The sequence below is a fragment of the Odocoileus virginianus genome, chromosome 20 (assembly GCF_023699985.2).
Source record: "Odocoileus virginianus isolate 20LAN1187 ecotype Illinois chromosome 20, Ovbor_1.2, whole genome shotgun sequence".
NCBI lineage: Eukaryota > Metazoa > Chordata > Mammalia > Artiodactyla > Cervidae > Odocoileus > Odocoileus virginianus.
In genome coordinates this window covers 7331599-7358299 of record NC_069693.1, presented here as the reverse complement: position 1 = coordinate 7358299, position 26701 = coordinate 7331599, and the positions used below count along the sequence as shown (strand labels likewise).

General features: G+C 51.5%; 1 protein-coding gene across 4 annotated transcripts; it reads right to left on the bottom strand.

Annotated features, from left to right (window-relative positions):
- Nucleotides 1–350: 350 nt before the first annotated feature.
- Nucleotides 351–26481, bottom strand: ZNF541 (zinc finger protein 541). Of its 4 annotated transcripts, none has more exons than XM_070450633.1 (17): nt 26423–26481; nt 25140–25292; nt 15265–15672; nt 14938–15181; nt 11329–13147; nt 9095–9153; nt 8690–8849; nt 8371–8538; nt 7317–7635; nt 5248–5311; nt 4496–4638; nt 4009–4112; nt 3763–3838; nt 3163–3251; nt 1542–1682; nt 1156–1337; nt 351–1033 (listed from the first exon to the last, which is right to left on the bottom strand). In XM_070450633.1, exons 3-17 carry the CDS (start codon nt 15569–15571, stop codon nt 865–867), a joined length of 4044 nt encoding a protein of 1347 aa, XP_070306734.1. In that variant the 5' UTR covers nt 15572–15672; nt 25140–25292; nt 26423–26481; the 3' UTR covers nt 351–864. The 4 variants fall into 4 exon arrangements, with proteins under 4 accessions (XP_070306734.1, XP_020753689.2, XP_020753688.2 ...); XM_020898030.2 differs by lacking the exon at nt 26423–26481 and adding an exon at nt 26307–26343; XM_020898029.2 differs by lacking the exon at nt 26423–26481 and adding an exon at nt 25413–26300.
- Between the last annotated feature and the right edge of the window lie 220 nt (nt 26482–26701).

Below are 26701 nucleotides of genomic sequence, written 5' to 3'. Positions count from 1 at the left end.
AATTTCACAAGAGAGCTGCTCGAGCCACTACCACATGTCCTGAGAGCCTGAACCTACGCCTCTGAATAACCCCTCTGTTATTATGGCCAAAACCACATCCACGATCGATATCTAAACTGGTCTCTCTGCTGACTTATCACTGCTACCTTCCACTGCCTAAAATGTGAGCTCTGTGAGGGGAGGGGCTCTGTGTCACCATGTCCCCATTGTATGACCTGGGCACTGTCTGGCCTAACAACAGCAGGTGCTTAATTGCTGGCAGGGACTCAGCTTACTCGTCTCTGTGGTTCCTGGAGGGGCAGGGGCTCAAGCCTTCATGGGATCAACAAGCGAGGAAGCCAGAAAAGAGCTGCTTAAGAACCCAATTTAATAAGATTTACAAGTTGACACGTACAAAAAAAAGAAAAACCAAACCTAACAATGTACAAGTCATGTTAAGACTAGTGGTGGATCTAGAATGCAGAGAGACCCTTAGTGAGGGGCCCTGGCGCGGTGGAGATCTGATGGCAATTCCCACTGATTCTCTACATCTTAGCCTACTGAATAAATGTAACCAAAGCCCGAAATGGAGGCTAAGACTGAAGAGCTACCCACACCTAACCTGTTCCCTCCCCAAGCCTAACTGCTCCAGGAAGAGTGGAACTGAAAGAAGGGGAGAGATAATGAACCCAAGAGAATGGAGCTTCCAACACAGTGGCAGGGCCTTCACGGGGTCAGATGACCGTGCGTCCCCTGCCTGCTCATGACCCGTGCCAGCTGTGTCTGCAAGCTGGGCTGGCCCCTGGTGACAGGGACAGGTGAGGAAGGCAGAGGGACACCTTGGGGAGACTTGCCGCTCTGCCCCCGCCGCCACCCCGCCCTGAATCACCACTGCAGGGATCCGATGTCAGCCCCCAGCTCCCCCCCCTCCCCCTCCTCCTCCTTCAGCTGGAAGGGCTTCACCGGCCACTTGACCCTGACGACGGGCTCCACGTGGTCCTGCAGCCGGTGCCGCTTCATGTGGGCATTTCGACTCTTGATCTTATCAAACACCCTGCGGAGACACCAGAGGACATGGGGATCAGAGCAGGGGGAGGCGGGCGTGGGGGGGGCACCCTGAGAGGATGGAGCAGGGCTGAGGGCGGGCGGTGCAGGCGCCTCTAGGGAGCCCAGTACCTCTCACACTCCCGGCAGGGAAAGGCGCCCTGGCCCTCCACGCTCCCCGGTGCCTCGGGGCTCCGCTTGGGGCCAGCGTTCGGGCTGGAGTTGAGGATGGACTCCCTCCTGTAACTCTTGGTCTTTATCTTTAGTTCGGGGGTTGGACGGTGGCTGGGTCTCTCCCGAGGACTGCAAGTGACCTGCAGGAGTGGGCAGAGATGACAAAACGGTGCTGAGCCACCCCTTCACCCTGCTAAGGGACCAGCATGGATCCAGAGCCCATGGGAATATCGCCCATGAGCAGCCCCTCCTGCCAGGAGCACCCCCACCCCCGCCCAGCGCGGATGGGCACCAGGCCTCCAGATCGGGCTGAACTCCAGACCCCCTGCCCCGAGACTCCCTACCTTGGCTTCCGCCCTGTCTACTTCATCTGGCTCCCTCCTGACCCTCTTTTCTGGCCCTGGGGCTCGGCCATAGTCAAACTTGATCATTTTTTTCCAGATGTAATAATACTCGACACACTGGGCTACGGTCTTTGTCTGGATCTGATGGGGGAAGACAGAAGCTGGCTATGGACAGCGCCTCAGGAGCAGTAGTGAGTGTGCCTCGATGCCCTAAAGCCCCTCCCCTTCAGGGGGTCAGCTGCCACTTTTTGAAAGCCCTCCTGAACTCTCTCCTGCTATGGCTTAGAAGGCCCCTTTGCTAAAGGGGCAGAGAATCACAGACTCCTTCCGAGGGGTGAGGGGGTCAGAGAGGAAACCACCAGAGCCCACACCAGCTAAGCTCTGTGCGCTCTGAGCAACACAGCCAGCCCAGGAACCCCTCCCTCCAGGGAGACGCACACGGAGGTACACATTTACTGTGACACCACGTGGAGCCACGTGTCTACTGACCAGGACTAGTTAAAGCAGAGCACCCTTATGCAGTGGGTGCTTCATGGCCTCTGCGACAGCTGGGCAGGGCCCTCCAGTAAGGACTGAGGGACGAGGCCCACAAGAGGACACACAGTGGGATGTCCTTAGTGATCCAGTGGTTAAGAATCTGCCTGCCAATGCAGGGGACAGAGGTTCGATCCCTGGTCTGGGAAAATTCCACATGCTGGGGAGCAACTAAGCCCTTGCACCCTAGAGCCCAAGCTCTACAATGAGAGAAATCCCTGTAATGAGAAGCCCATGCACAACAAGGAAGGCCCAGTGCAGCCCAAGATGAACAGCTTTTTAAAAGAGGACACACAATGGAATACACCTCAGCAATAAACTGATGAATTACTGGCACACACGACCGTGGATGAAGCTCAAAACCGTTACGCTGGATGTAAGAAGTCAGACAAAGCAGATCACATGCTGTGTGATTACTCAATTTCTATAAAACTAGAAAATGCAAACTAATTTACAGTGGCAGGAAGCAGACAGGAGTTGATGGCAGGAAGGAAAGGTTACAAAAGTGCAGGAGGGAACTTGTGACCCCGTGGACTGTAGCCCGCCAGGCTCCTCTGTCCATGGGACTTTTCAGGTAAGTATACTAGAGTGGTTGCCATTACCTTCTCCAGGGGATTTTCCCAACCCAGGAATCGAACCCGCGTTTCCTGTGTCTCCCGCACTGGCAGGCAGGTTCTCTGCCTGCTGAGCCACCAGGGATAGGTACGTCAAAACATCACATCTTACACTTCCATTATGTGCAGTTTGTGGACAAGTTTTTTTAAAAAGAGCAAAATAATCAGTAGGATATCAAAGAAACAATCTCATCGTTTTTTGAGAAAGTGTACATATGTGTGTAAACTGTATGGACAATAAATGCCTGTCAGGTTACAGTCAGAAATAGGACAGTGGGGTGGGGCCTGGAGGGCTTTATTTTGAACACGGGCTTCTTTTCTGTACTGTTTGGGGCTGTTCTCAGCGACGGCTTTTTAAAGTTGTTAGTCGTTCACAGCAGGAGCAGAGGGTCGCTCCCGACAGGCCCCGCGGCTCTAGCCCCTTGGTAGGGTGAGGGAACCTCGTCTATGCCAGCCTACCACGTGCGCCTTACCGTCTTGTGTATCAAGTTAAAGTCCTTCTTGTGGGCACAGAATGCCTTCTTAAAGAGCCTCTTCTCCATGGGGGTCCAGATGTCTGAACCTAGCAAGAAACAGCCGGGGGGGCATTTCCTCCTCTGGGACCACAGTCACGGCCCCTCCTTCTTCAGGCTGCCGTGACCCGGCACCAATTAGATGCCAGGATCTCTGCTAAGCCCCTTTCTTGCATGGTCTCCTACAATCCTCACAAAACCTTTGCAGGTAGGGGCTATTACCATCCCCACTTGACAGATGCCACAACTGAGGCATCCACTGGTTAAGTGACTCGCCCAAGAGCAGGCGGACTCCAGGGCTGGAGTGCCTGCCCCCAGCCCTCCCTGGCACCCCCTTCCCGGCCAGGCAGAGCCTAGGAGGGAATGAGTGGATAGAAGGTAGGAACCGGCTAGAGAACAGCGCCCATGGAGTCCCCCGGAGAGAGGACAGGCCCTCCTGGGAAGGCAGGTGAGACCCCAAGAGAACACCGCGAGGCACAAGCAGAGACTGCCATGGAAACTGACTGGCCCTCAGGAGCCTCAGCCAGGCCCTCACCACGCCAGCAGTCGTGCTCCCCTCACCTGTGTAGCGGTAGTTGGCGAGAGGGTGAGTTCGCGGCTTCTGGGGTCCTCTGAGTAAGAGGGTCTCCAGGGCAACCTGGAACAGACGCGTGGGGGGCGACTCTGAGCAAGGGCATGGGAGGTGGAGGCCGGCCTGCATCCCTTCATTCATCTGAAAACCCCGTGCAGCCTGCCCTAAAGCCATGCTCCCCCCAGGGCCACGCCAAGCCAGCCCACTCGCTCGCCCACCCCGCGCCTGCGCCTCACCTGGACATCACCCTGGGCTTCGTGCAGGCAGTGCAGCGCCAGCTCCAGGTTGGTGCCCCCGCCGGGCATCACGCTGGAGCAGGCCACGTTGCAGAGCTCTGTTACTGTTTCCAGGAGGGGAGGGAGTGGAGACACAGAGGGTCAGTGAGAGCCAGGGAGGAGGCCTCCCTGAGGGCACGGTTAGGGTGGGAGAGGCTCCTTGTCACCACCTCCCTCTAGTAGAGGCCGCTGAGAGCAGGGAGGGATCCAGAGGAAGGGCTGCCACCCTGCTCCTGGCACCTGCTCTGTGCAGCCTGCCGGCTACCGGGTGAGACAGGAGGTGGGCCAGGGACCGCAGGTGGAGCAGTACTGTGCTGAAGGCTGCCTCTGTGCCCCCCTCCCCCCCCTCCCCCGCACACTGCTTCTTGGTCAGGGTGGGAACTGGGAGGAGAAACTCCCTGGAGATAGAGGAGGGCCCCTGGGACCCTGGCCCCAAGGTCTCGGCCACCTCTGTCCTGCGTTTCCGGGTTGCTCATCACATCTCCCCACGGCTTCCAGACCAAAGAAGCAACGTGCTCGTCAGTCCCAGCCAGAGATCTGTCCTGGAGCTCTGGAATTTCAGCCTGAAACCGGCTTCCTATGTTGATGTGTCTGAAACGAGGCCACATCCACAGGCGTACAAGACACAGGTAAGTGCAAACCAAGATGGGAAGTAAAGCAGAGACACTCTGTGAGCCCTGCTCGTGGGCCTCGGCCCTGCTCTGTGGACGCCCTCTGCCATCTTTCAGACACACGGAGTATCTGTTACCCCAACAGACACATGCAGGCATTCCAGAAACCTCCTGAGGGACACTCAATTCCTTCCTCCGATTTTATAGCCAGGTTTCTGGCCTCAGCCGCCTGGGGTCTAGGACAGGGGAGGTGTGTGCTGATACCCGGCCTGCTTCTATATCCAAGGTCCCCTTCATCTAGCTTTAGTCCATGGCTCTGCACGAGTATCTCACTGTGCCATTGGCAGTTCTACCCAGAACCCCAGTGTTCTGGGCCTTCTGTCCTCAGGGAGCCAACTATGGTACGTCTGGACAGATGGAATGCTGGGGGGACAGCTGGAAAAATCCAGCACTTCTCTCCTGGAGGGGCTCAGCACCTACACCTGGGTTCCCCGGGATGAAGGTGCCGACAGAGCCACAGGAATGCGCAGAAGGTAAGAGCGTCCCCATTTTGGAAGGACCCTCAGGTTCTAAGTCTGTCCCAACTCACGGTTCAATGCTGATCTTGGTGTCGTCCTTAACCACACAGATGCCAAAAGAGTCATCCAGGGGATCTGGAAAACACATAAAGAAGAGCCTCAAAAAGGCTGGCTACAACTGACCTGTGAGGCCCTTTCTGACTGCCTTTCTGGAGCAGCTAAAAGCAGGTTCTTTTAAGATTTCATGGTATAGACTCAATACTGTATATAAAATAGATAATCAACAAGGACCTACTGGACTTCCCTGGTGATCCAGTGGTTAAGAATCCACCTTGCAATGCAGGGGACACGGGTTCGAGCCCTGATCTGGGAAGATCCCACATGCCACGTGCACCGCAACTGCTGAGTCAGGTTCTGAAGTGTGTGCACCCAGGGCCCGTGCTCCGCAACCAGAGAAGCCCCCACAGTGAGAAGCCTGTGCACAACTAGAGAGCAGACCCCGCTCACCACTCGAGAAAGCCCGCACGCAGCAAGGAAGACCCAGCACAGTCCAGAAAACGAAACAGAACAAGAAAAAAAACAAGGACCTACTGTACAGCACAGAGAACCACACTCAATGATCTGTAATAACCTCTATGAGAAAAGAATCTGAAAAAGAATAGATAAGTGAATAACTAAACCACTTTTGCAGAACACCGGAAACACAACATTGTAAATAATCATACTCCAATAAAAAAACTATACTCCAATATAAAATAAAAAATTAGAAAAAAAGACTGCATGGTATGGGATTATCTCAAAAATTAAAAGCAGAACTATCATGTGGTCCAGCAATCCCACTTCTGGGTATTCATCCAAAAGAACTGCAGTCAAGATCTTAAAAAGACATCTGAACTCCCATGCCCACTCCAGCACTAGTCACGGTAGCCAAGATGTGGAAATAACCTCAATGTCCCCTGACGGGTAACTCCATAAAGGAAATGCGGGATGTACCTGCAATGGAGTACTGCTGCTAAGTCACTTCTGTCGTGTCCGACTCTGTGCGACCCCATCCCTGGGATTCTCCAGGCAAGAACACTGGAGTGGGGTGCCATTTCCTTCTCCAAAGCATGAAAGTGAAAAGTGAAAGTGAAGTCGCTCAGTCATGTCTGCCTCTTCGCGACCCCATGGACTGCAGCCCACCAGGCTCCTCCGGCAATGGCATACTATGTAGCCTTAAAAAAGGAAGCTCTGCAGTACGCAGTGGCACAATGAACCTTCATACAGTGCTCGTGGGAATGTAAAATGACCGTTCTGGAAACAGTCTGGCAGTTCCTTAAACAGTTAAACAGTTACCCTATTGACCAGCAATTCCACTCTGAGGCATACACCCAAGAGAAATCTGAACTTAGGTACAACAAAAACTGATGCCCAAGGGTTCTTAACCAGCGCTCTTTGCAGTAGCCAAGGGACAAAAACAGCCCAAGTGCTCATCAACTGATGAGTGGCTAAATAAAAGGTCACCTGTCCAGACAATGCAGTATCATTCATCCATAAAAAGAATGAAGACCTGATGCATACTACAACAGGGGTAAACCCTGCAAACGTTACTCCAAGTGAATAAATCAGACAAAAACTCACGTATCATAGGACACCAATTCTGTGAAATGTCTAGAGAAGGCAGACCCCTAGAGAGTAACTTGGTAGGTGAGTGGTGCCCAGGGCTGAGGAGCTGGGGGGCTGTGGGGCCTGTGTGTAACTGCTCATGGGCACAGCACGTCTCCTGGGGAGAGGAACTTAGGGTCAGACTGTGTGATGGGTTCACAACCCTGTGGATGTTCGCACAAACACTGCACACTTTAAACAGGTGGTCCCTGTGATCTGTGAATCACATCTCAGTAAAGCTGTTTGAAAATTACTCAAAAGACTGGGCAGAAGGGTGGCTAGATTAAATGGCCTCTGTTTTCTTTCTGCCTACAAAATTACAAGCACCTACAAGGCTGCTGGTCCCAGATGGTCCTGGGATAGTTCTGAACAGCATCGGGACTGCCAGACCAACCCAGCCATAGGCCAGGGAGAACGGCCGGACCGCATACTACCGGAGGGGTGGGTCTGGCCTGTCGCGGCCCTGCCAGAGGGGGTGGGGATCAGCCTCACTCACTGAGCACGGTGCTGATGAGCCTGTCGGGGCTGGCCTGAGCGGACGTAGAACAGAGGGTGTTGAAATAGAGTCCCGAGCCCTCCCGGATGGGGCTGAGCATGGGCGGCGGCGTGTAGGGCGAGCACTGGAACAGCCCCTTCAGGAGGCGGTCCACCAGGAACACAGGGGAGCGCAGGCGGCTCTGGTGACACACCCCTGGGCCCGGCTGCCCGAGCTTGGGGGGCGGAGGAGAGGCGAACAGCACCTTGGGCTGCGGGCGCTTCTTCCGCTTTCGGTGCTGGCCATTCTCCTTGCTGCTTCTCTCATCCACGTCCTTCTCCTGTCCTTGGACAAGAAGAGGCTTCAGAACCCCGAGGGGTCACCTGAGGCCACCTGCCTCAAGCTCAGTCCTCAGGACGGCAGGAGAACAGGACAGGTAGCGACCACAGAGATGTATGCCTGGCCTGGCTGTGCCCACAGCCCTCAGCAGAGGAGGCCGGGCAGGGCCACCATGCCCGCGCCAGACCCCAGACCCTGAGCTGGGCGGTGCGCGAAGCTGGAGCCTTCTCGTGCATCCACACCCCCAAGGAGAGGCCCTCCCTCAAACCATTTTGGAAACTTGTTGATCGCTCGACTCACTACACTCTCTTTCACCTCCATGCAATCTGCAACCCCCACCCCCCATCTTACTCCTTCTCATCTTCCAGACCTAAGCTCCAACACCCCCTCCTCCAGGAAGTCCTCCCTGGCCTCCTCAGGCTGGTCTCTGGCGCCCCCTTGGGGCTCCCACAGCTCCCTCTGCTCCCCTCCCAGCCCAGCCCAGCCCACTCCAGGCATCACTGTCTGGGGATGGGGGCTCTCCACTCCACTGGGCCGGGAGCCCCAGGAGACAGGCTGCTGTGGTTGCTGCAGTGTCCCCAGCGCAGGGTCAGACACAGAGGAAGTCCAGTGGAAGGTGAATGAATGAATGGATTTGAAACTAAGCTCTTCCAGAGTCAGGAGTCTGAGGCTTTTCTCACGGCTCCCACTGGCAGATGGAAAGTGGCGGGACGGAGGTGGACTGATCAGCACCCACCTTGCTGCCTGGGGGGCGGCTTGCTGGGGCCACAGGTACCGACACTGGGACCCCCAAAGCAGCTGCAGCTGGGTTGTCCAGGCTCTTTCTGGCTCCCAGGGGACTCTGCCCATCCCCCTCTGGCCTCAGCACCTGTCTTGAAGGCTTGCAAAACTCCATGCCAAACACCTGCACACAGAGAAGAGACAGCCCTTTAAGGGAAACAGCAAGTTGGGAGCAAGGGCCCCTCCAGAGTAGCATCGCCCTGGCTCCCAGCCCCAGCCAGGCCCCCACCTCCCCCCAGCTCCGGCGAGCTGAATGCAGCCTCACGCCCCTTCACCTGTGGATCCTGCTTCCCTCGAGGGGACGGCCACTGGTCGCTGTGGAAACACATGTGGCTGTTCAGCCCCTTCTCTGTATAGAACATCTGGCTGCAGTTCTTGCAAATGTAAGTGCTCCGCGGCTCTGCCCAGTCTGTGGGGCCCCTGCTGTGCTGGTGACTGTGGGGAGATGTGTAGGGAGGCAGGGAAGGCAGGATGGGGCTCCACCCCCAAGCCCGGATACACTGACAGCTCCAGGCGAACTGAAGGGACGGAGATGATGCCCTGATCCCCCACGGCCTGGTGCGCGCCCCTTCGGGAGGCAGCACCCACAGTCGCCCCCTGGGCCGGCAGGTCAAAGGCACCAGAGGACTCCCGGGGGGCTGAGCTCCCCTGGCGGGGCAGGGAGGGGCGCCTGCACTTACCAGCCACCGGCTATGTCCTCCTCCTCCATCGGGTGGGGGAGCCGGTAGATATTTCCACCCTGGAGATGAAAACACACCTGAGCCAGCAGATCAGAAATGAGGTGCAGGAGTGAAAGCTGTGAGGCGCTTAGGAGAAAACAAGGGTGTCATTCTTAGTGACCCTGAAGTAGGCCATGGTTTCTTGGGTGACTCCAAAACCAATGACAGAATAAATCAGCAAAACTTAAACCTTTTGGGCCTCAAAGGATACCATCAAGAAGTGAAAAGTCACAGGTTTCTAAAACAAACTTACGGTTACCAAAGGGGAAAGGTGGGGATAGGGGGTTTGGGATTAAGAGAAACACAGGACTAAATACAGAACAGGTAATCAACAAGGGCCTACTGCAGGGCACAGAGAACGCTACTCGGTATTCGCCACAAGGGGAAAGAATCTGAAAAATGATGGGTATGTCTACACACGTATATCTGAATCACTCTGCTGTACACCTGAAATCAATACAACACTGTAAATCAACTACAATATAAACTAAAATTTTTCTAAAAAGTTAAAAGACAGAATGGGAGAAAAAGAGTTGCAAATCATGTATCTGGTAAGGGTCTTGTATCTGTAATACATAAGGAATTCTCACAACTCAAGAGGAATAACACAAACCAACTTAAAAATGGGCAAAGTCTCTGAGTAGACACTTAACCAAAGAGGATGTATCAATAACCAATAAGCACATAAAAAGATGCTCAAGACTGTTAGCCATCAGGGAAATGCAAATCAAACCGTCACGAGGTATCACTTCCCACCCACTAAGGTGGGTGCATTAGAAGGAAACAGATGGACAATAACAAGTGTTGGTGAGAAGCTGGAGCCCTCAGACTCTGAGTGGGAAGGTAAAGTCGTTTTTGGAAAAGTCTGGCAGTTTCTGAAACAGAGAGGATTACCCCATAATCCAGGATTTCTGGTGTTATCTCCCAAGAGAAATGAAAACATGTCCAAACAATAACAATAGCAAACGTTAATGGCAGCACTATCACAATGGCCAAGAAGTGAAAACAACCCAGATGTCCATCAGCTGATAAATGGACAAACAACATATGGTGTATTCATACAATGGACAATTACTGAGCAATACAAAGGAAAGAAGTTCTGACCCACGCTACAATACAGATGAACTCTGAAAACATCGTACTAAGTGGAAGAAACAAATGACACAAAAGGCCACATAGTGTATGATTCCAATCACAGCAAGTGTCCAAGACAGGCAAATCCATGGAAACAGGAGGTGGACTCATGACTGCCAGGGGCTGGGAGGGATGGAGAGACTGCAGTAGACAGCTAAGGGTATGGGGTGTCTTTTGGGGGTGATGCAAATATTTAGGTAAAGAGCAGTGAAATACAAAAGTGCACAACCTTGTAAATATACTAAAAAACCACTGGATGGTACATTTTTAAATGGTGAATTAGGGACTTGCTAGTGGCCCAGTGGTTAAGACTGCACGCTTCCAATGCAGGGGGCATGGATTCAACCCCTGGTCAGGGAGCTAACATCCCACATGCCTCGCGGCCAAAATAAAATAACCAAATATAAAACTGAAAACTTAATCTCAAAAAAAAAAAAAGCAGTGAGTGAGATAGCATGTAAATATTAAAGCTGCCAAAAAAAAAAAAAAAGGATGAGATAGCTGTGGGCTGACAGGAAGGATGCTGGACCTCAGCACGTCAGCAGGAGGCGGGCGCGGCCAAGCCCTCTATTCCCGGGACCTCATGGGGGCCACGTGGGAGGACCTGAGCGCTCCACGAGGGCAGAGCAGCGCAGGGCCAGCAGGGCCAAGTCAGACATGTGACCCATGACTCACGACCAGGAAAGACACGGCATTTCACACAGCAATGTCAAGGGCCGAGGAGCTCTACCTTTACATCCTCTGAAGACGTGAAGGAGGCAAATCCAAAATGAAGCGAGAGGGAGAAAGAAAGCAGACGAAAACATGTAGTGAAGCAACGTGACACCAAGTCTCTCTCCCAACTCGAAAGCCCTGTTTTGTGTGTGTGTGGTGGGGTGGGGGTGGGGGTGACGATGGGAGGGACCACCTCCTCTCTCAACCCTCCCTCCCCATCTCTGTACAATTGCATCTGAGGATTCGCTGAGGTTAAATAAGGCGCCTGGACAAGTCACAAACCCGGAAACAGGTAATGACGAGACTCTGCCTCCTGTATGGTGAAGTCCGTGAGATGGCCCCAGTACCTGGATCCTGTTGAATATCGTCAGTTTGGACTTGGAGTCCCGGGAGGGCTCTGCTGGAGGTCCGGCCGACGAGAAGGAGGCCATGGCCACCTGGCTTGGGGAAGCCGCACAGCACATGTCCATTTTCACCTTCTCCTTCCGGAAGCCTGAAAAGCGCTGTGCTCTGGAGTTGCCGAAGAGCCTGTAGCCTCCACCCCGGGAGCAGGCTGGGCCCTTTTCGGCTTTTGCGGCCCCGGAGGCCGTGCCATTTTCGGCTTGGGTCTGCTTCCCTGGGAGGTGGGTTCTGGATGGCTCGTCCCCTCCTAACTGGGTCTGACACAGGCTCCCGGGAGAGAAGATATCCCCCAGGTCCAAGGTCCCTTTTGAGGATCTCAACTGCTTGGCCAGAGAAGAGATGTCTGGGTTCCCGGGAGGGTCCAGGGATGGTGCTGTGAGGGCTGGTGGAGCAGCAGCCACTTTTGGTCCACCCTTTGCATCCCGGCTCATGCTGCCAGGTGAGGCCTCCCTGGGGAAAGTGGATGTGTATTTTCTTTGGCGGGCTGGCGAGCTCTCTGGCTCAGGGTTCATTGGGCCAGCATGGAGGGAGTCAACAGTGGGCGTCAGAGATGGGGGCTGCTGTGGCCATGGCCCCTGCAGCGGCTTCAGGGGGACCTGTTTGCCATCAGGAGTGGGGAGCTGGGAGGAAGCGGTGGCCACCTGGGCATGGGAGAAGATCCGCTGGGACTTGGTGATCATCTGGAACACCTGCATCTGCTCGTGGCTCACCAGGGACTCCTGCGACTTCAGGAAGAGCTGTCGGAAGAGTGGGGTGGCATCCGATGAGAGGCTGCCGGGCTTCGAGCCAGGGTCCTGCGAGCCAGGGTCCCCGGGTTTCGGCCACCGGAAGGAGTCGCAGTCAAACTTGCTCTTCTTGGGAGCCCAGCAGTCATCATCCCCACTGGCACTGGCAGATCTGGGGTCCCCTGACGCCTCCCCGGGAGCCTTCAGGAGCATGGGAGGGAAGGGCGGCACGTCCTCTGGGCCGGGCCCCAGGCAAGCAGAGGGCTCCCCAACCGGGGAGGTGCTGCTGAGCCCAGGGCCAGGCTCAGAGCCCTCCTGGGATGGCGGCTTATGGACGACAAACATACTGTTGTTCCCTTTGCTCTTGGGGCAGCCTGACAAGTTCTGGAGCCACTGGAAACTGTGGCTTGATGGCTGGGAAGCAGTGGCGGGGACTGTCTGGCCACGGAACAGAGGCAGGCAGGAAGGCAGAGGGGTGCCCTCGGGCCAGCCCTCCGGGGAGGAGAGCTGGAGCGGCTCGAGCTCAGCTGGGTCGGGGCCGCTGCTCTCCGCCGCCCGCGAGTGGATGGCCGTGAACACGTCAGCGGCGGGCTCCTTCCGTGGGGGCCTCGGCTCCTCGAGAACATCAGGGCCCAGGGTCCCTGGGGCGCCAGCTGGGCCGCAGCAGGAGGACCCCGAGGGGGATGGGCAGGAGCAAGCCATGCTCCTCCCCTCGCCGCCGTCCGCAGGCCCAGCCGGCCCGGGGGATGGGATCTTGTGGTGGACGATGCTGTTGACGAGGCAGCGCAGGAGGTCCCGGTTGGGCAGGAGGGGACCGGGGGACCTCAGGTCGGATGGTGTGGGCTGGCCCGCCCCCTCGTGCGTGTGGGGAAAGTCCCCACAGGCCTCCTCCTCTGGGGGCACCTCCTTGAGGATGCACAGGCCGTGCTGGACCTCGTAGTGCCGGCGCAGTGAGCGGTAGTCGCAGTAGCTCTTGCTGCAGCCCTGCTCGATGCACACGAAGGGCTTGGTTTTCTGGTGTGTGAGCATGTGTCCGGTCCTGGAAGCACACGAGGATGGGGTCATGGGGGGTCTTGGCGCGGGTCGCCCGTCGCAGGAACCCAAGCACGTCCTCAGGGGCCAGCAGGGCAGAAAATGGGCTCAGACCCCACGAGGAAAAACCCCCCACTAAGGTCAAAGTCATCTGGAACAGGGGCTCTTTCCCTCACCCTTAAGCAAACCCCTAATGAGAGAAAAAATCATGGGAGCCAAGTCAAGAGTTCTCCAAAGCAACACCAGTCTCCAGAGTTGCTCCCTGGGGGCGTGGGCTCAGCTGGCAAGTGAGTTTTGAAAAAACACTGTTTACTTCTTGGATGTTCATAGTAGCAAAGTGAAAAGCCACAGAGTAGATTTAACCTGTTTAACTTTCCACGTCTCTCCAAGTTATCTACCCACAGGATCACTTTTTTTTTAAAGAGCCCCTTTTAGCATCCCTGAGAACCAGAGTTCGGAGAATGCACTCGAGGAAGTGTTAACTTGGGGGTGCTCCTTCTTTGAACAAAGGAGTCTCTGCCTTCCCACAGGATCCCTCTAGAGAACTACCTGTGACCCCCATTGCAAAACAAAAAGAAAAAAATTACAGATGCCCAATCAGTAAAGACTCTCTAGAAAACAGCCAAATTTGCCTATAATTTCTGCAAATATGAATGAATACAAATGTCTTATATCACACTTGTATCTACATTAATTTATTATAAAAATAAGCAAATAAAAGCAAACGGGTAAATCACCCTCTGGGTTCCCAGCAGGCCTACTCTGGATGGTTCTAATAGATGTGGCACAATAAATAAAAAAATTCTCCCCCCAAAGATGGACCCTTAGCTTCCATCTGAGGGAAGCAGCAGAGAAGGGATGAAGAGACCCACTTTCCAGCCCTAACTATTACTATCCTGTGACATGAGCAAATTACTTCCTATCCCTGGCGGGGGGGCCGGGAGGGGGCATAGAACGAAAGCAGGATTCGCTGATGCTTGTGAAGGCTATGCTCCTCAGTTGCTCAGTCGTGTCTGACTCTTTGTGACCCTGTGGACTGTAGCCCACCAGGCTCCTCTGTCCAGAAGATTTTCCCAGCAAGAATATTGGAGTGGGTAGCCATTCCCTCCTCAAGGGGATCTTCCCGACCCAGGGATTGAACCCACGTCTCTTGCATTGGCAGGTGGATTCTTTACCGCTGTCTCTCCTGGCAAGCCTGGGCATGCTATCAAAAGGTGAAGGATCATCCTTCCCACTTACAAGTCTTTCCATTTGAAAGTCTGTCTTTCCTTCCTCAGTAGCAAGAAAACCTAATCATTTCTAAGACATGAAGAACAAAGGGAATTCTGCTCTTACACTGGGTTTGCTTTTTAAAATCAAGAATTAAGAAAAAAAAAAAAAGGGAGAGTGAACATTCCAGGCATTTCATAGCCTCTCACAGCCTCTTATCCCAACACATACCCCTCACGGAGCACAGATCCGTTCTCTTCAGGCACCTGCTCCACATCTTTCTGCACAGAGTTAGCCCAATTCCCTCCAGGACAAAACTGCTCCTGGGGTGTGTCTTTAAACCACAGGGGTCCCGTCTGCCAATCGCAGCGGCACTCTCCTCACTGGAGTGGATTTGGGGGCTGGGGCTGTGTGGGCCTGGCCCCCGGAACCCTGGCAGCTCAAGGAGACTAGTCTGCGTTTGAGCACAGGTTGCACACACCTGGGGAGCTTGACAGGGCGGGAGTGTGGGTTGATGGGAGGGGACGCTAAAGACCCAGGCACGCCCCCAGCCCCCTGAGCGGACGTCCTGACCCAGCCACTACGCACAGGTGGTCCTGCCGCTTGAAGGCCTTGCTGCAGATCTTGCACACGTGCTTCCTCTCCTGGCTGTGCGTCAGGTAGTGCTTGCTCAGGGAGCTGGCGCTGCTGAACACTTTCCCGCAGAGGCTGCAGTCCAGGAGCGTGTTCTGCGGGGAGCTGTGCTGCCGCCTGCCTTTCCGCGCACTCCCCGAGGTGGCCCGGCCTCCTTCATCCGCCTCTTTGGGCACCTTGAGGGCACCCAGCCCCAGGTCTAGACGGAGGAAGAAGGCACAGGTTCTAGACCTCCGGGGACCTCCACAGCCCACCAGGCCCAGGCCCCGGGCACAGCCTCACCTTGTAAGGAAGTCTGAGGCTCAGGATCTACGTACTCCTCCAGCAGCTTCATGGAGTCACTGGCCTTCCCTGAGTACAGGGACAGTGTGTCCAGGTTGTCCTCCGGCGCCTCGCTGGGCGGGTCGGGCGCCGGGAAGCTGGGGTCCAGCTCCAGACCTCTCAGGCCGCCGTAGAGCAGGTCCCGCGTGCCAGGCCCCAGGTCCCGGTTGAGGGCGTCGCTGCAGGTGAGCGCCTGGCTCTCAGGGAAAGAAGGGAGGTGCATCTCGGAGGGAAGGGCGCCCTCGTCCCCCACGCTGTACTGGTCCATGGCTCTCCACCGCCAGGACTCGGCCAAGAGCTACTCTCCAGACAAGCAGGGCTGTGTGCGGAGTCAGGGAAGAGAGAGCAGGTCTTGATGGTGTCTAATTCCTGAAAACGAACGAGGAAGAATCAGAGTTATGAGAAGGCAACACGCACGGTGGACAGAATGGACTTGGAATTCACCCAGACGTGTATTGGGGTCTGTTCTCTGCCACTCGGCAGCCATGTGACCTTGGGCAGTCACTCAAGCACCATGAGCCCTAGTTTCCTCATCTGTAAATTCAGCATAAGAGTATCTCCATTGTGAGACTGCTGTAAGGAATAAATTTAAAAGGTTTTGGGGACATGGCGGACTGAACTGACCACTTTCTCCAACTATAAACTCATGAGATACAAGACAATTTTTAACACAGAGCCAGGCTCAAGAGACAAGTAAGACCCTGGGTGCCAGCAACAATGAAGAAACCCAAAGCAAGAAGTGTGAGTTGGCCCACGAGTGGGCCCAAGGTGAAGTCAGTCTCCAATATGGGGCCCAGAGCTATCCTCCAATATGGCGTCCACCAGTGAGTGACTGACATGTGGTGATGAAGCACTTGAAATGTGGCCCCAAACTGAGACCTACTGTGGGTGTAATTTAAATACTGGATTTGGAAGACTCAGTACCAAAATTAACTCATTTTCATATTGGTTACATGTTGAAATGAAAGCATTTTGGATCTACTGGCTTAAATATGATATTAAAACTAATTTCAGCTACCTATTTTTATTTTCTAACATGGCTGTGAGATTGCTTTAAATTACACTATCTGGCGCATATTATATTTCTATTACAGAACACCATCCTGGAGGCTGTCACAAACAGATGGAAGAGCAAACAGGGCCTTGAGTTCACATGGAAGAGCTGGGGCCCTGGAAAAGTCAAGCCATTCACAGAAAAAATAAATAAATTAAAAGAAAAACCCTACACACAAGCCTAGAGAGGCATTCCAAGAACTAGTTAGCAATAGGATGAGACATAACAAAACCTAGTAGAGAAAAGAAGACACAAGGGGCAGGGGTGCTTTTAAAAACAAAGAAATGAAACTTCTAGAAATGCAAGGTTCTAACTCAGAACTCGCTGAGAGCAGACTGGAAATGGAGAAGGCGTTTGTCAACAACATTCAAGGCAAAGAACCAGTTACTGCAGCCGGGGGCAAAGAATATTCAACTGAGACTGACCATGGACACCACTCAGACGGGGAGAAAAGTTGGAGAGTGAGATGCTTTGGGGAAAAAGGGCTTCGAAAGACTTCTGCACTGGTGTGTGTGCTAAGTTACTTTAGTCGTGACTGATTCTTTGTGACCCATGGACTGTGGCCCACCAGGCTCCTCTGTCCGTGGCAGTCTCCTGGCAAGAATACCTGGAGTGGGTTGCCATGTCCTCCTCCAGGGGATCTTCCCCACCCAGGGATCGAACCCACATCTCTTGCAACTCCTGCATTGCAGGTGGATTCTTTACTGCTGAGCCACCAGGGAAGCCCTTCCGCACTGGTAGTTTCTTACAAAGCTAAACATAAACATGGTCTCACCATACTATCCAGCCATCCCATTCCTAGGTATCCATCCCAATGAGCCCAAAACTTACAGCATCTTTATTTGTGACTGCCCCAAACAGGAAGTAACTAAGATGTCTCTCAACAGGGGAGTGGATAAACTGTGGTTAGTCATATAATGGGATATCATCCACCAATAAAAAGCTAGGAGCAAGTAAGCTACAAAAAGACATGGAAGAAAGAAGCTTAAATGCGTATCGCTAAGTGAAAGAAGCCAGTCTGAAAAGACAGTACATTATATGATTCCAACTACATGATATTCTGGAAAAGGCAAAACTATAAAGAGACGTTAAAATGATCTATGGAAAAAAAATTTAAAAAAATAAAATAAAATGATCTATGGTGGCCAGGGTTCAGGGGTAGAAAAGAGAGATGATCAGATGAAGCACAGGAGGGATTTTCAGAGGAGTAAAGCTATTCTGTACAGTATTGCAATGGGAGATACACGACATCACATGTAGGTCAAAACCTACAGAGCTACACAACACAAGGAGTGGGCCCTAAGGCAAACCATGGACTTCTGCTGATTTAAAAAAACAAAACCAAACCTTTTACCTATTCCATATTCCAGGGACTCTAGAAGGCTGCATGCCCAGGGCAGGCCAGTGCTCAGAAAAGGCCTGAGAAGGCTCTAGCTGTCACCTCTGGCTAACCTGGGCTCTGTGCAAGCAGGAAGTGAAGGTGAAAGCAGAGTTGTGAAATGCCTGCTGCACATCAAAGGCCCGTCTCAACTCTCACTCAGAGCCCAACTGTGAAGACTGGAAGACTGCGAATGGTCTGAGGTGGGGTTTGTTTGGTTGCATTCCCTTTGGACGACTGAAGGGCATCTCTGTCACATCTCTCAACTAACAGGAGACACACTTCACTGACCACACACGACCAAAAATACAGTCTTTATGAAAACAGCCCAGAAAAGTCACTAAGTGATCACAACACTCAGTGTGCATCAGCAAACCCTGGGAGGGGGACCTGGCTACCAGAGTCACCACGTTATAACGCTCAAAATGTCCAGTTTTCAACAAAAAATCAGGACACATGCCAACAAAGTGTGGAGAAGGCCATCCATCGCCTATGAATGGCATCAAATAATATGTAGTCTTCTCTTCCCGGCTTCTTTCACTAAGCAGAGCATTTCTGAGTGTGATCCCCCCCGCCCCAGGGCGTGAATCATCACTTTATTCCCGTTTATGGATGAACACTATTCCACTGTCTGGATTTTCTCCATCCATTCATGTGTGGGTGGGTATTTGGGTTGTTCTGAGCTATCAAGAGTAATTCTGTCCATAGTGAGACATTTAATAAACACCTAATGACTCACTGATAACAAATGGAGTGGATCCCAGAAAAACTGGAGTTTGGGTCTAGTTTCCTAGGCCATAGGTGTCTGCTGTTTTTAAACTTTTCATGATGCAATATAACAGAACAGTTGCACCCTCAATGTCAGAGCGTCCCACTACGTGTCCACCTGTGTGTCTGTGTAAGGAGTGTACTGAGGGCCCTTGAATGAAGGCTCAGTGCAGGTCAGAAATCCTGCACCAGAACTCTGGGACCCAGGTGAGTCTCAGAACTCAGAATCTGTGGTGGGGGAGGTTAGAAAGGTAAACCAATGCATATGCCACATGGTGAGCAACCCCTGGGGGGTACCTTGACCATTCCAGCTTCCCTTTTAGCTCAGTTGGTAAAGAATCTGCCTGCTATACAGGAGACCCGGTTCGATCCCTGGGTTGGGAAGACCCCCTGGAGAAAGAAATGGCAACCCACTCCAGTATCCTTGCCTGGAGAATCCCATGGACAGAGGAGCCTGGTGGGCTACAGTCAATGGGGTCGCAAGAGCCAGTTTGACTTAGCGACTAAGCTACCACCACCACACTCTGACCACTCAGAGTAAATGAAATAAAGACAGCGAAGAGCAATGTGTGAGTTCAGGTATGGCCACCAATGAGGTTGCAGCCACCTCAGCATTCTCAGAGCTTTTGGGAATTCTAAATTGCAGACAAGAGAATGTGGATTACCGAGGTTTATATTCCAGGACAAAGGGGATTTCTCTGCCAGTTCCAAAGTTGCTTCGGCAGGGCTGCTATAAAGTGTTCGAAGAACTCCAAGGGGGAAAAATCCCATTCCTTTCACCTCTCATCAATAAAAAACAAGCGAATAATACAAAACATAAAGCATTATTTCAAAGAAACAGAAAGCAATATCTTACAAAGTCAAATCGTAAACATTTTCTCCTTGTTAGACATCACGCTAAGTGCTCTACGTTTATGAATTCACTCTCCACAACATCCCGGAGGTTGGTTCTACTATTACTTTCCTTTTTTTCCTCACTTCCATTTAACAGAGAGGAAAAGGGACTCTGAGCAAGTAACTCATTTGTCAAAAGTCACACACCTAACTGGGAGTTGAACCAGATCTTAAACCCAGATGTTTGAACTTTAGAGCCTGTGTTCTTACCTACTACACAATACTGATTCCCTGTAAGTTAAACTATAGATGGCACTGCACCAATTATACTAGAAAACACGAAAGGTGCAGGATGCAGGTGGGGCGGGAGACAGGTTACATCTCTGATTTCCCCAATGTCCAGTCACCTGCCTTCCAACATATTGGTACAGTCCATGTCACAAACTCGGCTGGTTGCAACCTTGGGCAGGCATGCCAGAAGTCCAAAGGCCATGCTTTGATATCTACATCCTTTTCCAGAGAGTAAAGCAAACCCCCACTCAACCAATATTGAACTTGCTCTTGTTCTGTCAACAGATAATTCAATTCAACAAGTTTTAGCACCTGCTAGGCAGAGAGCTCCCTCCTAGGCCCTGTAGGGTAGCATGTCTTGTCCCTTGGAGACATTCCCAAACGTCCAACTACTCTTTCTAAGAGTTCTGTTATTTTGTGCTTTCGTTTTGAGAACAATCTAAAAGAACATCTGTATATGTGGATTACTGGATTACTACTTTATCACCTAGGGTGTGTGCAAGAGTGTGCTCAGTCATGTCCGACTCTGAGACCCCATGGACTTAAGCCTGCCAGGCTCCTCTGTCCACAGGATTTCCCAGACAAGAATACTGGAGTGGGTTGCCATTTCCTTCTCCAGGGGATCTTCCCCACCCAGGGATGGAACCTGCATCTCCTGCACTGACAGATGGATTCTTTATCACTGCACCACTTGGGAAGCCCCTGATCACCCATCCTACTAGCATTTGGTTTCAATGCCCCAGGGTAGGTTTATAATTGCACTAATACCAGTAATGCCCGATGGGACAACTTTAATTGCTGCAGGGTAATGAGAAGAGTACAGAGGTGGATCTGGCTCATGATAATGCTTTTGGGCTCAACTAAAGCCAACAGACACAATGGTACAAGTTGAGGTTTTGTTGCTGTTGCATCTGAAAAGGGATAGGAGATCTGAGACAAACCCAAAAGGGCCTGGTGGTAGTCTGCAAAAGTCTTTTCTCAAGGAAGCAGTTAAGTTTTGGCAAAATAGCATCCCTCTCGTTAAATTAACATTTGTAATATGAGCTACATTAGTTTGGTTGCTTTTTGTTTGTATTTAATTTGCAAGCTGACTTTGGCTCTACAGTGGCACAAAAGCTGCAAGCTTTAGAAACTTGTACACTTTATCATCACTTAAGCTTTGTTCATTAGTTAAAAAAAAAACAATTTAAAACACAGGGGATCCAAAGCAATTTTAATTTTTGCCTTTTAAAAAGGCCCATCATTCCACGACTGGTCAGGGTAAGAAGACAAAGGGAGTCTCCTGTGAAATGCTACAACCTCTGGGGAAAGTAACCCACTATAAGATTCTAGACTGCAGCCGTAAATCCACAACTAACTAGGTAAATAACATCCACAGCAGCTCTGTTTGGTGGGGAGGGAGGGAACAATCTAAATATCTACCTGTCTACAAAGATGTTTAATTTAGTCCACGGTCAATCTCATCATTTTTCAGTTAGTTATCAGGTTGAAAAATCTGTTGGAGTGAAATGAAATGAGAGTGAATGGAGAGTGAAAATGAAATGTGAAATGAGCTGGTGCTCAGTACTGTCTGACTCCGTGACCCCATGGACTGTAGCCCACCAGGCTCCTCTGTCCATGGAATTTCCCCCAGGCAAGAATACTGGAGTGGGTTGCCATTTCCTTCTCCAGGGGATCTTCCTGATCCAGGGATTGAACCTGCGTCACTTGTGTCTCCTGCACTGACAGGCAGATTCTTCACTTCTGCGTCTTTGGGGCAGATAATCATGGTCTGAAAGAACTTTCTGCGCTGGTGGCAATGTTCTAAATCTGCACTGTCCAGTGACAAGCACTGGGCACATGTAGCTAACAAGCAGCTAGAAATGTAGCTGGTGCAACTGACAGATTAGTTCTTTGTTTTGTTTAATTTTAATTAAGTTAGCTACAAGTGGCTAGTGGCTGTCGCATGGGACACCGCATTAAGAGAATGTTTTCCAACTTCTACCTAAAAATGGGAGGGGGGGGAAAGCTGATGCTCTGTCAACACAAAGTCTACAAAGCAACAACTGGCTGGAGCTGAGAAACCACAGCTGCCTTTCTTTATCTATTTATTTTCTATTTTTTTGGCTATGCCATGCAGCATATGAGATCTTAAGTTTCCCCGATCAGGGGTTGAACCCATGCCCCCTGCAGTGGGAGCTCAGTCTTAACCACTGGACCACCAGGAAAGTCCTCACAGCTGCCTTTAGACACAGTGCACTCGCCAGTTTGCCAGAGTCCCCGCCACTCCCGAGCTGCTCACAGCCTCCTACCCTACTCATTTACCTGCCTGCCAGGCTCCTCTAAAGAGGGCCTGGCAGGACATCTGTATTTTTTTTTAACATTTATTTATTTGGCTGTGCTGAGTCTTAGTTGCAGCATGCAGGATCTTTTCTTTCTTAGTTGTGGCATTCGAATTCCTAATTATGGCGTGTGGGATCTAGTCCCCTGACCAGGGACTGAACCTGGGCCATCTTCACTGGGAGCACAGAGTCTTAGCCACTGGACCACCAGGCACCGGACCATTCAGGTGTCACTAGACACCTGAATTTATAATGGCTGACTTGGGCAGTTTCCCTTGACCACCTTCTCTCCACTCGGCTTTACCAAATGAAACCCTTCAAAATCAGACCGAAATGGCCCCTCCACTCTGCAGAATACTCCCAACATAATTAAGTGAGAGATTACTCCTCCCTCATCTGAACTCCGATAAGCGGTTGTCTGACACTCGAGTTAACACTTAACTCAAAAGGCCGTGGAGTTTAATTCTCAATCAGGTTCCCCACGACTATAAGCTCTCAAGTTGACTTCCAACTCTGCCTCATGTGTCTGTACTTCTCACAGCATCCTGCGGGGCACAGAACTCTGATCAAAGGAGCTCTCAGCAGCCCTTTCCTTGATGAGTGACAGGACTCCACTGTGCCACCTCTTGCCCTCTTTGAAAAGCCCTAACCTGTCAGCGTGTCAGCCTTCACCCCTGCCCCCCGCCCCGCCCCAGCGCCACCTCCTCTTTCTCTCTCTGCATCAGGGTCGCCAGGGAGAGAGTGAGCATGTCTGGGTAACATCAGGTTGTTGGGAGCTGGGAGATAGGAGAGACTTCCAGCTTTTACCCTACCTATAGCAACTCTTTCTTATTTTCCCACACCAAACACTGCTGAAAACTCTAGGCCTATTCTATTTGACCTACACAGTGTTTTTAAAAATTAGATCAGCAACATTTTTTTATGTTTCATGGGAAAGATTTCAACTAGATATGTGAATTTCTGGCTTCTCTTGAAAGTGGCTAGATTTGATATTCTCTGATAGTTAACAATAGGGATAGAGTTAGGGACAAGAGGCTTCCCAGGTGACTCAGTGGTAAAGAACACACCTGCCAATGCAGGAGACGCAAGAGCCACGGGTTAGATCCCTGGGTCAGGAAGATCCCTGGACTAGGAGACGGCAACCTCCTCCAGTATTCTTGCCTGGAGAATCCCATGGACAGAGAAGCCTGGCGGGCTACAGTACATGGGGTGGCAAGAGTTAGACACAACTGAATGACTGTGCATGCACACATGAGGGGCAATGGCCATCTCTGGACTGGGTGATGGCCGCCAGTTCCCGCGGTCCTCACTGATCTTCCTGCCTGGCCCCCATAATCAACAGCGTTATAATAATAATAATAGCAAACATTTACTGAAGACTGATCATGTTCCAGGCTCTACTGCAATCACATATATATCATTTAATTCCCACAGCGTCCCTAGAGGCATAAACTATATTATTAACCCTATTTTATGTATGAGGTAAATAAAAAGTCCAGAGAAGTTAAGTAATTTGTCCCAAATCAAAGTTAGCATTCAACCCCGGGATGTCTGACTCCAAAGCCCTTCAAAGCCCACTTCACCATTCCACTGTGCTGTGATTCCACACTCGATGCTGGGACTCCTTCCCTATATATTGCACTTAGATTCTTAAGTTGAACAATCAAGGAAAAATCTTCCTCTAGCCATGTACCCAATATAATTTTAACTATAAAGTTAACTCATTTCCACTGATCACTTGTTGGAAAATAGAAAGACATCGAGGAATCAGAAGGCTATGATTGCACTTGCCAGAGTGAATTCTTACACAGAATTAACTAAGTGAAGAAAAGAGACGTCAAAGTTTCTCACTTCACAAGCTGATCCTAGCAGAAAATGCAGATAATCATTAAAATCTAGAACATTTTCACAGTGAGGACAATGAGAGAACCCCTGGGGTCCTCAAGCGTCTTTCAGGGAGTCTGTGAGGTCAAAACTATTTTCATAACAGTATTTACATGTTATCTGCCTTTCTTATTCTCAGTGAAACTTTAGAGGATTTATTTCAAGAGGCTGCATGCAGAAGCAGATATAAGATACCAGATGATTCTAAAAATGTAAAACAATGCCACTTTTCTCACTAAATGTTGTTTTCTGAAATAAAAGTGCCAATTAAGTTAACATATAATGGGTTTACAATTGCTACTTTTAAATGAATTCATATTTTAAAAATTTATTAGTTTAAACTCCTAATACAGAAAATATCAGCAGATATAAATTCTTCAGCCACCTGCTGCAAAGAGCTGATTCATTGGAAAAGACCGTGATGCTGGGAAAACTGCAGGCAAAGAAGGGGGCGGCAGAGGATGAGATGGTTGGATGGCATCAATGACTCAATGGACATGCATTTGAGAAAACTCCGGGAGATAGTGTAGGACACAAAAGCCTGGCATGCTGCAGTCCATAGGGTCACAAAACACTGGACACAAATTAGCAACTAAACAATCACAGTTCACATGCACAAAAACACCCTGGGTGGGGTCTTCAATAATTTTTAAGTGTAAAGGGCTCTGAAGACAAAAAAGTTTGAGAACTGCTGCTCTGAAGGGAAAAAGTCCAGTACATATGCATGCCCCAAATAGACACATATCTGTGTATGTGTATCTAACGTAAACCCCAAATTCCAAACTGGTGGCCAGCAAACACATTTTACAAGGGCTCCACACTGTATTTAAAAACTTGTTAAATTGGTTCTTAACATTTACCGATCAAAAGATTTCACATAAAGACAGCGTTATGGTTTCTTCTCAAAAACAAAAACTTCTGGCAACACTGCCCTGACATTTCTACTTGGCCATTTCCACTGGCTGGCATCACTAGATGGGGAGCACAATCTTCGTTTCACCACAATCTGGACCTTTACCTGCCCATCCCTGGTAGGCATCTACATTGCTGAGCTAAAGAAGAAAAAGATTCCTTTGCAATAAATAATGAAACATACATCAATCTAATAAATGTCTGCATTCCTCCAGATCACTCAAAATGTACAATAAGTGATCCTTTTCCTTATCTGAACTCCTAAAGCAGCAACTTCTGTAATGTTTCACCAGTGATACAGAGATGCTTGGAACGATCAGAAACCTTTTGGAGAAAAAGGAATCCATCTGAAAACGAAGACATTCTCCAACAAGTGCAAAGGAAGGAAACTCACCAGGAGGAGGAGTGAGTGAATCAATCCCCAGGAAAAGGGGGGCCCACTTTAGGCCCCACAGAGAAAAGGGATCCGGTGACAGTCAAATCATTGGCTGTTTCTTCCTGGAACGCTGGATAGTAAATTCAGGACCCTCATTCAACTTCTTCTGCCCTGAAAGCAGGTGGTGGAAAGGAAGGGGCTGTCAGAACCTGGATCCCAAGGAAGCAAGGGCACAGGTATGAAACGGGGCAACTGGTAATTTTTGGAAGAAAGAAGAAAGCAATACTAAACTGGGGAGATCTAGGTAGGAAAATGGATTTTGATGTTCAAGGAGTTATTTTTTCTTTCTTTCCTTATTTTCCTCCTCTTGGGAAGGAAACTGCAGAGCTTTGCTGGGAGAAGCCTAACTGAGGTGGAACAGGTGATGAAAAGGGGTTTGTGTTGGGATGGCTGGAGAAGAGAGTTGGAAAAAAAAAATATTAGACAAGAGAGAAAACGGAAGGACTGAGTTGGTTTGTTATCAGTGGAAAGATATTCTAAACAGGGGGACTCGTGGTGGAAAGAAAGAATTTTTGCTGGAAAGTGATCCTCAATGGAGGAAAAAAATTTTTTTTTGCTAGAAGTTCCTAAGAGGAGGGGGAGGGGCGTAATCAAGGCGTCTAGGCGGGCTTCTTGGTTTTGCTGGAAGATCCTAAATAGAAACAAATCTGGGTCATCTAAAGTGGGGATCTTTGGGAGGAAAGTGGATTTTTAGCACCAGGGCCTGGAAAAGCAGAGGGCAAATGCAAGGCCGAGATGCAGAAAGTGCGGTGGTCGGGTAGGGCCCGCGGCGCGAGCTGGGGAGCTGCGAGGGGGCAGTTGGGGCCTGGGGGGCGGGGTAGGAAAGAAAAGGGGATGCAGTGAGCCAGGGGCCTCTGAGGAAAGTCTTCTCCAAGGGGGAAGGGACTGCGGGGATGCAGCAGGGCCCAGGGCTGTTGGGGTGCAGAAGGTGCGTGCGTGACGCGGGGTGAGCGGCGCTCGCCGCGCCTGCTGCGCCTCTCGAAAGGGAGCTGGGGCCCCCTAAAAAAGAAACATATAAACGAATTAATTTTAAAAGGGGGAGGGGTTGACGAATGAGGAAGGGGAGGGAAAGTGCGGGGTAGGAAGGAAGGGGAGGGGGCAGGGGCAGCAGCAACCGGGTTTTACCCGCCCCCGGGGGCTCGCGCGCCGGGCCTCGCGCCTCGCGGGCATCCCAGCGGCCTCCTGTTTGCCCCCGCACCGCGCACGCGCAACCGGGCCCGCCCTTGGAGAGCCCCGCTCACCCGCGGCGCGGGCGCGCGTACGTGGCCGCGGGCCGCCTCGCGCCGCCCGGGCTCCCAGCGCGTGCCGCCCGGCTGCGCAGTGTCGGCGGCTATTCGGCCGTCGCCGAGGGGGCGTGGCCACGCGGGGCGTGGCCAGGCACGGTCAGGTGACCTGCGGCAGGCGGGAAAGGAGGCGGTTGGTCGCCATTTTGGGAGGAGGGCGGTTGAAGGCTGAGGAGTGTGAAGGCGCACAGGGGAAGGGGCCACGGGGGAAGGGGCCGCTCGGGGAGGGGCCGGCGC

Bases quoted from the DNA above. Each gene is read 5' to 3' on its own strand.
- ZNF541 (XM_070450633.1), bottom strand. From the start codon at position 15,571: ATGGACCAGTACAGCGTGGGGGACGAGGGCGCCCTTCCCTCCGAGATG. The intron at 13,148-14,937 runs GTGCGTAGTGGC...GTGTGCTTCCAG, and splicing joins TTCAAGCGGCAGGACCACCT to GACCGGACACATGCTCACAC. The intron at 3,839-4,008 runs GTGAGGCGCAGG...CGTCTGTTCCAG, and splicing joins AAGCCCAGGGTGATGTCCAG to GTTGCCCTGGAGACCCTCTT.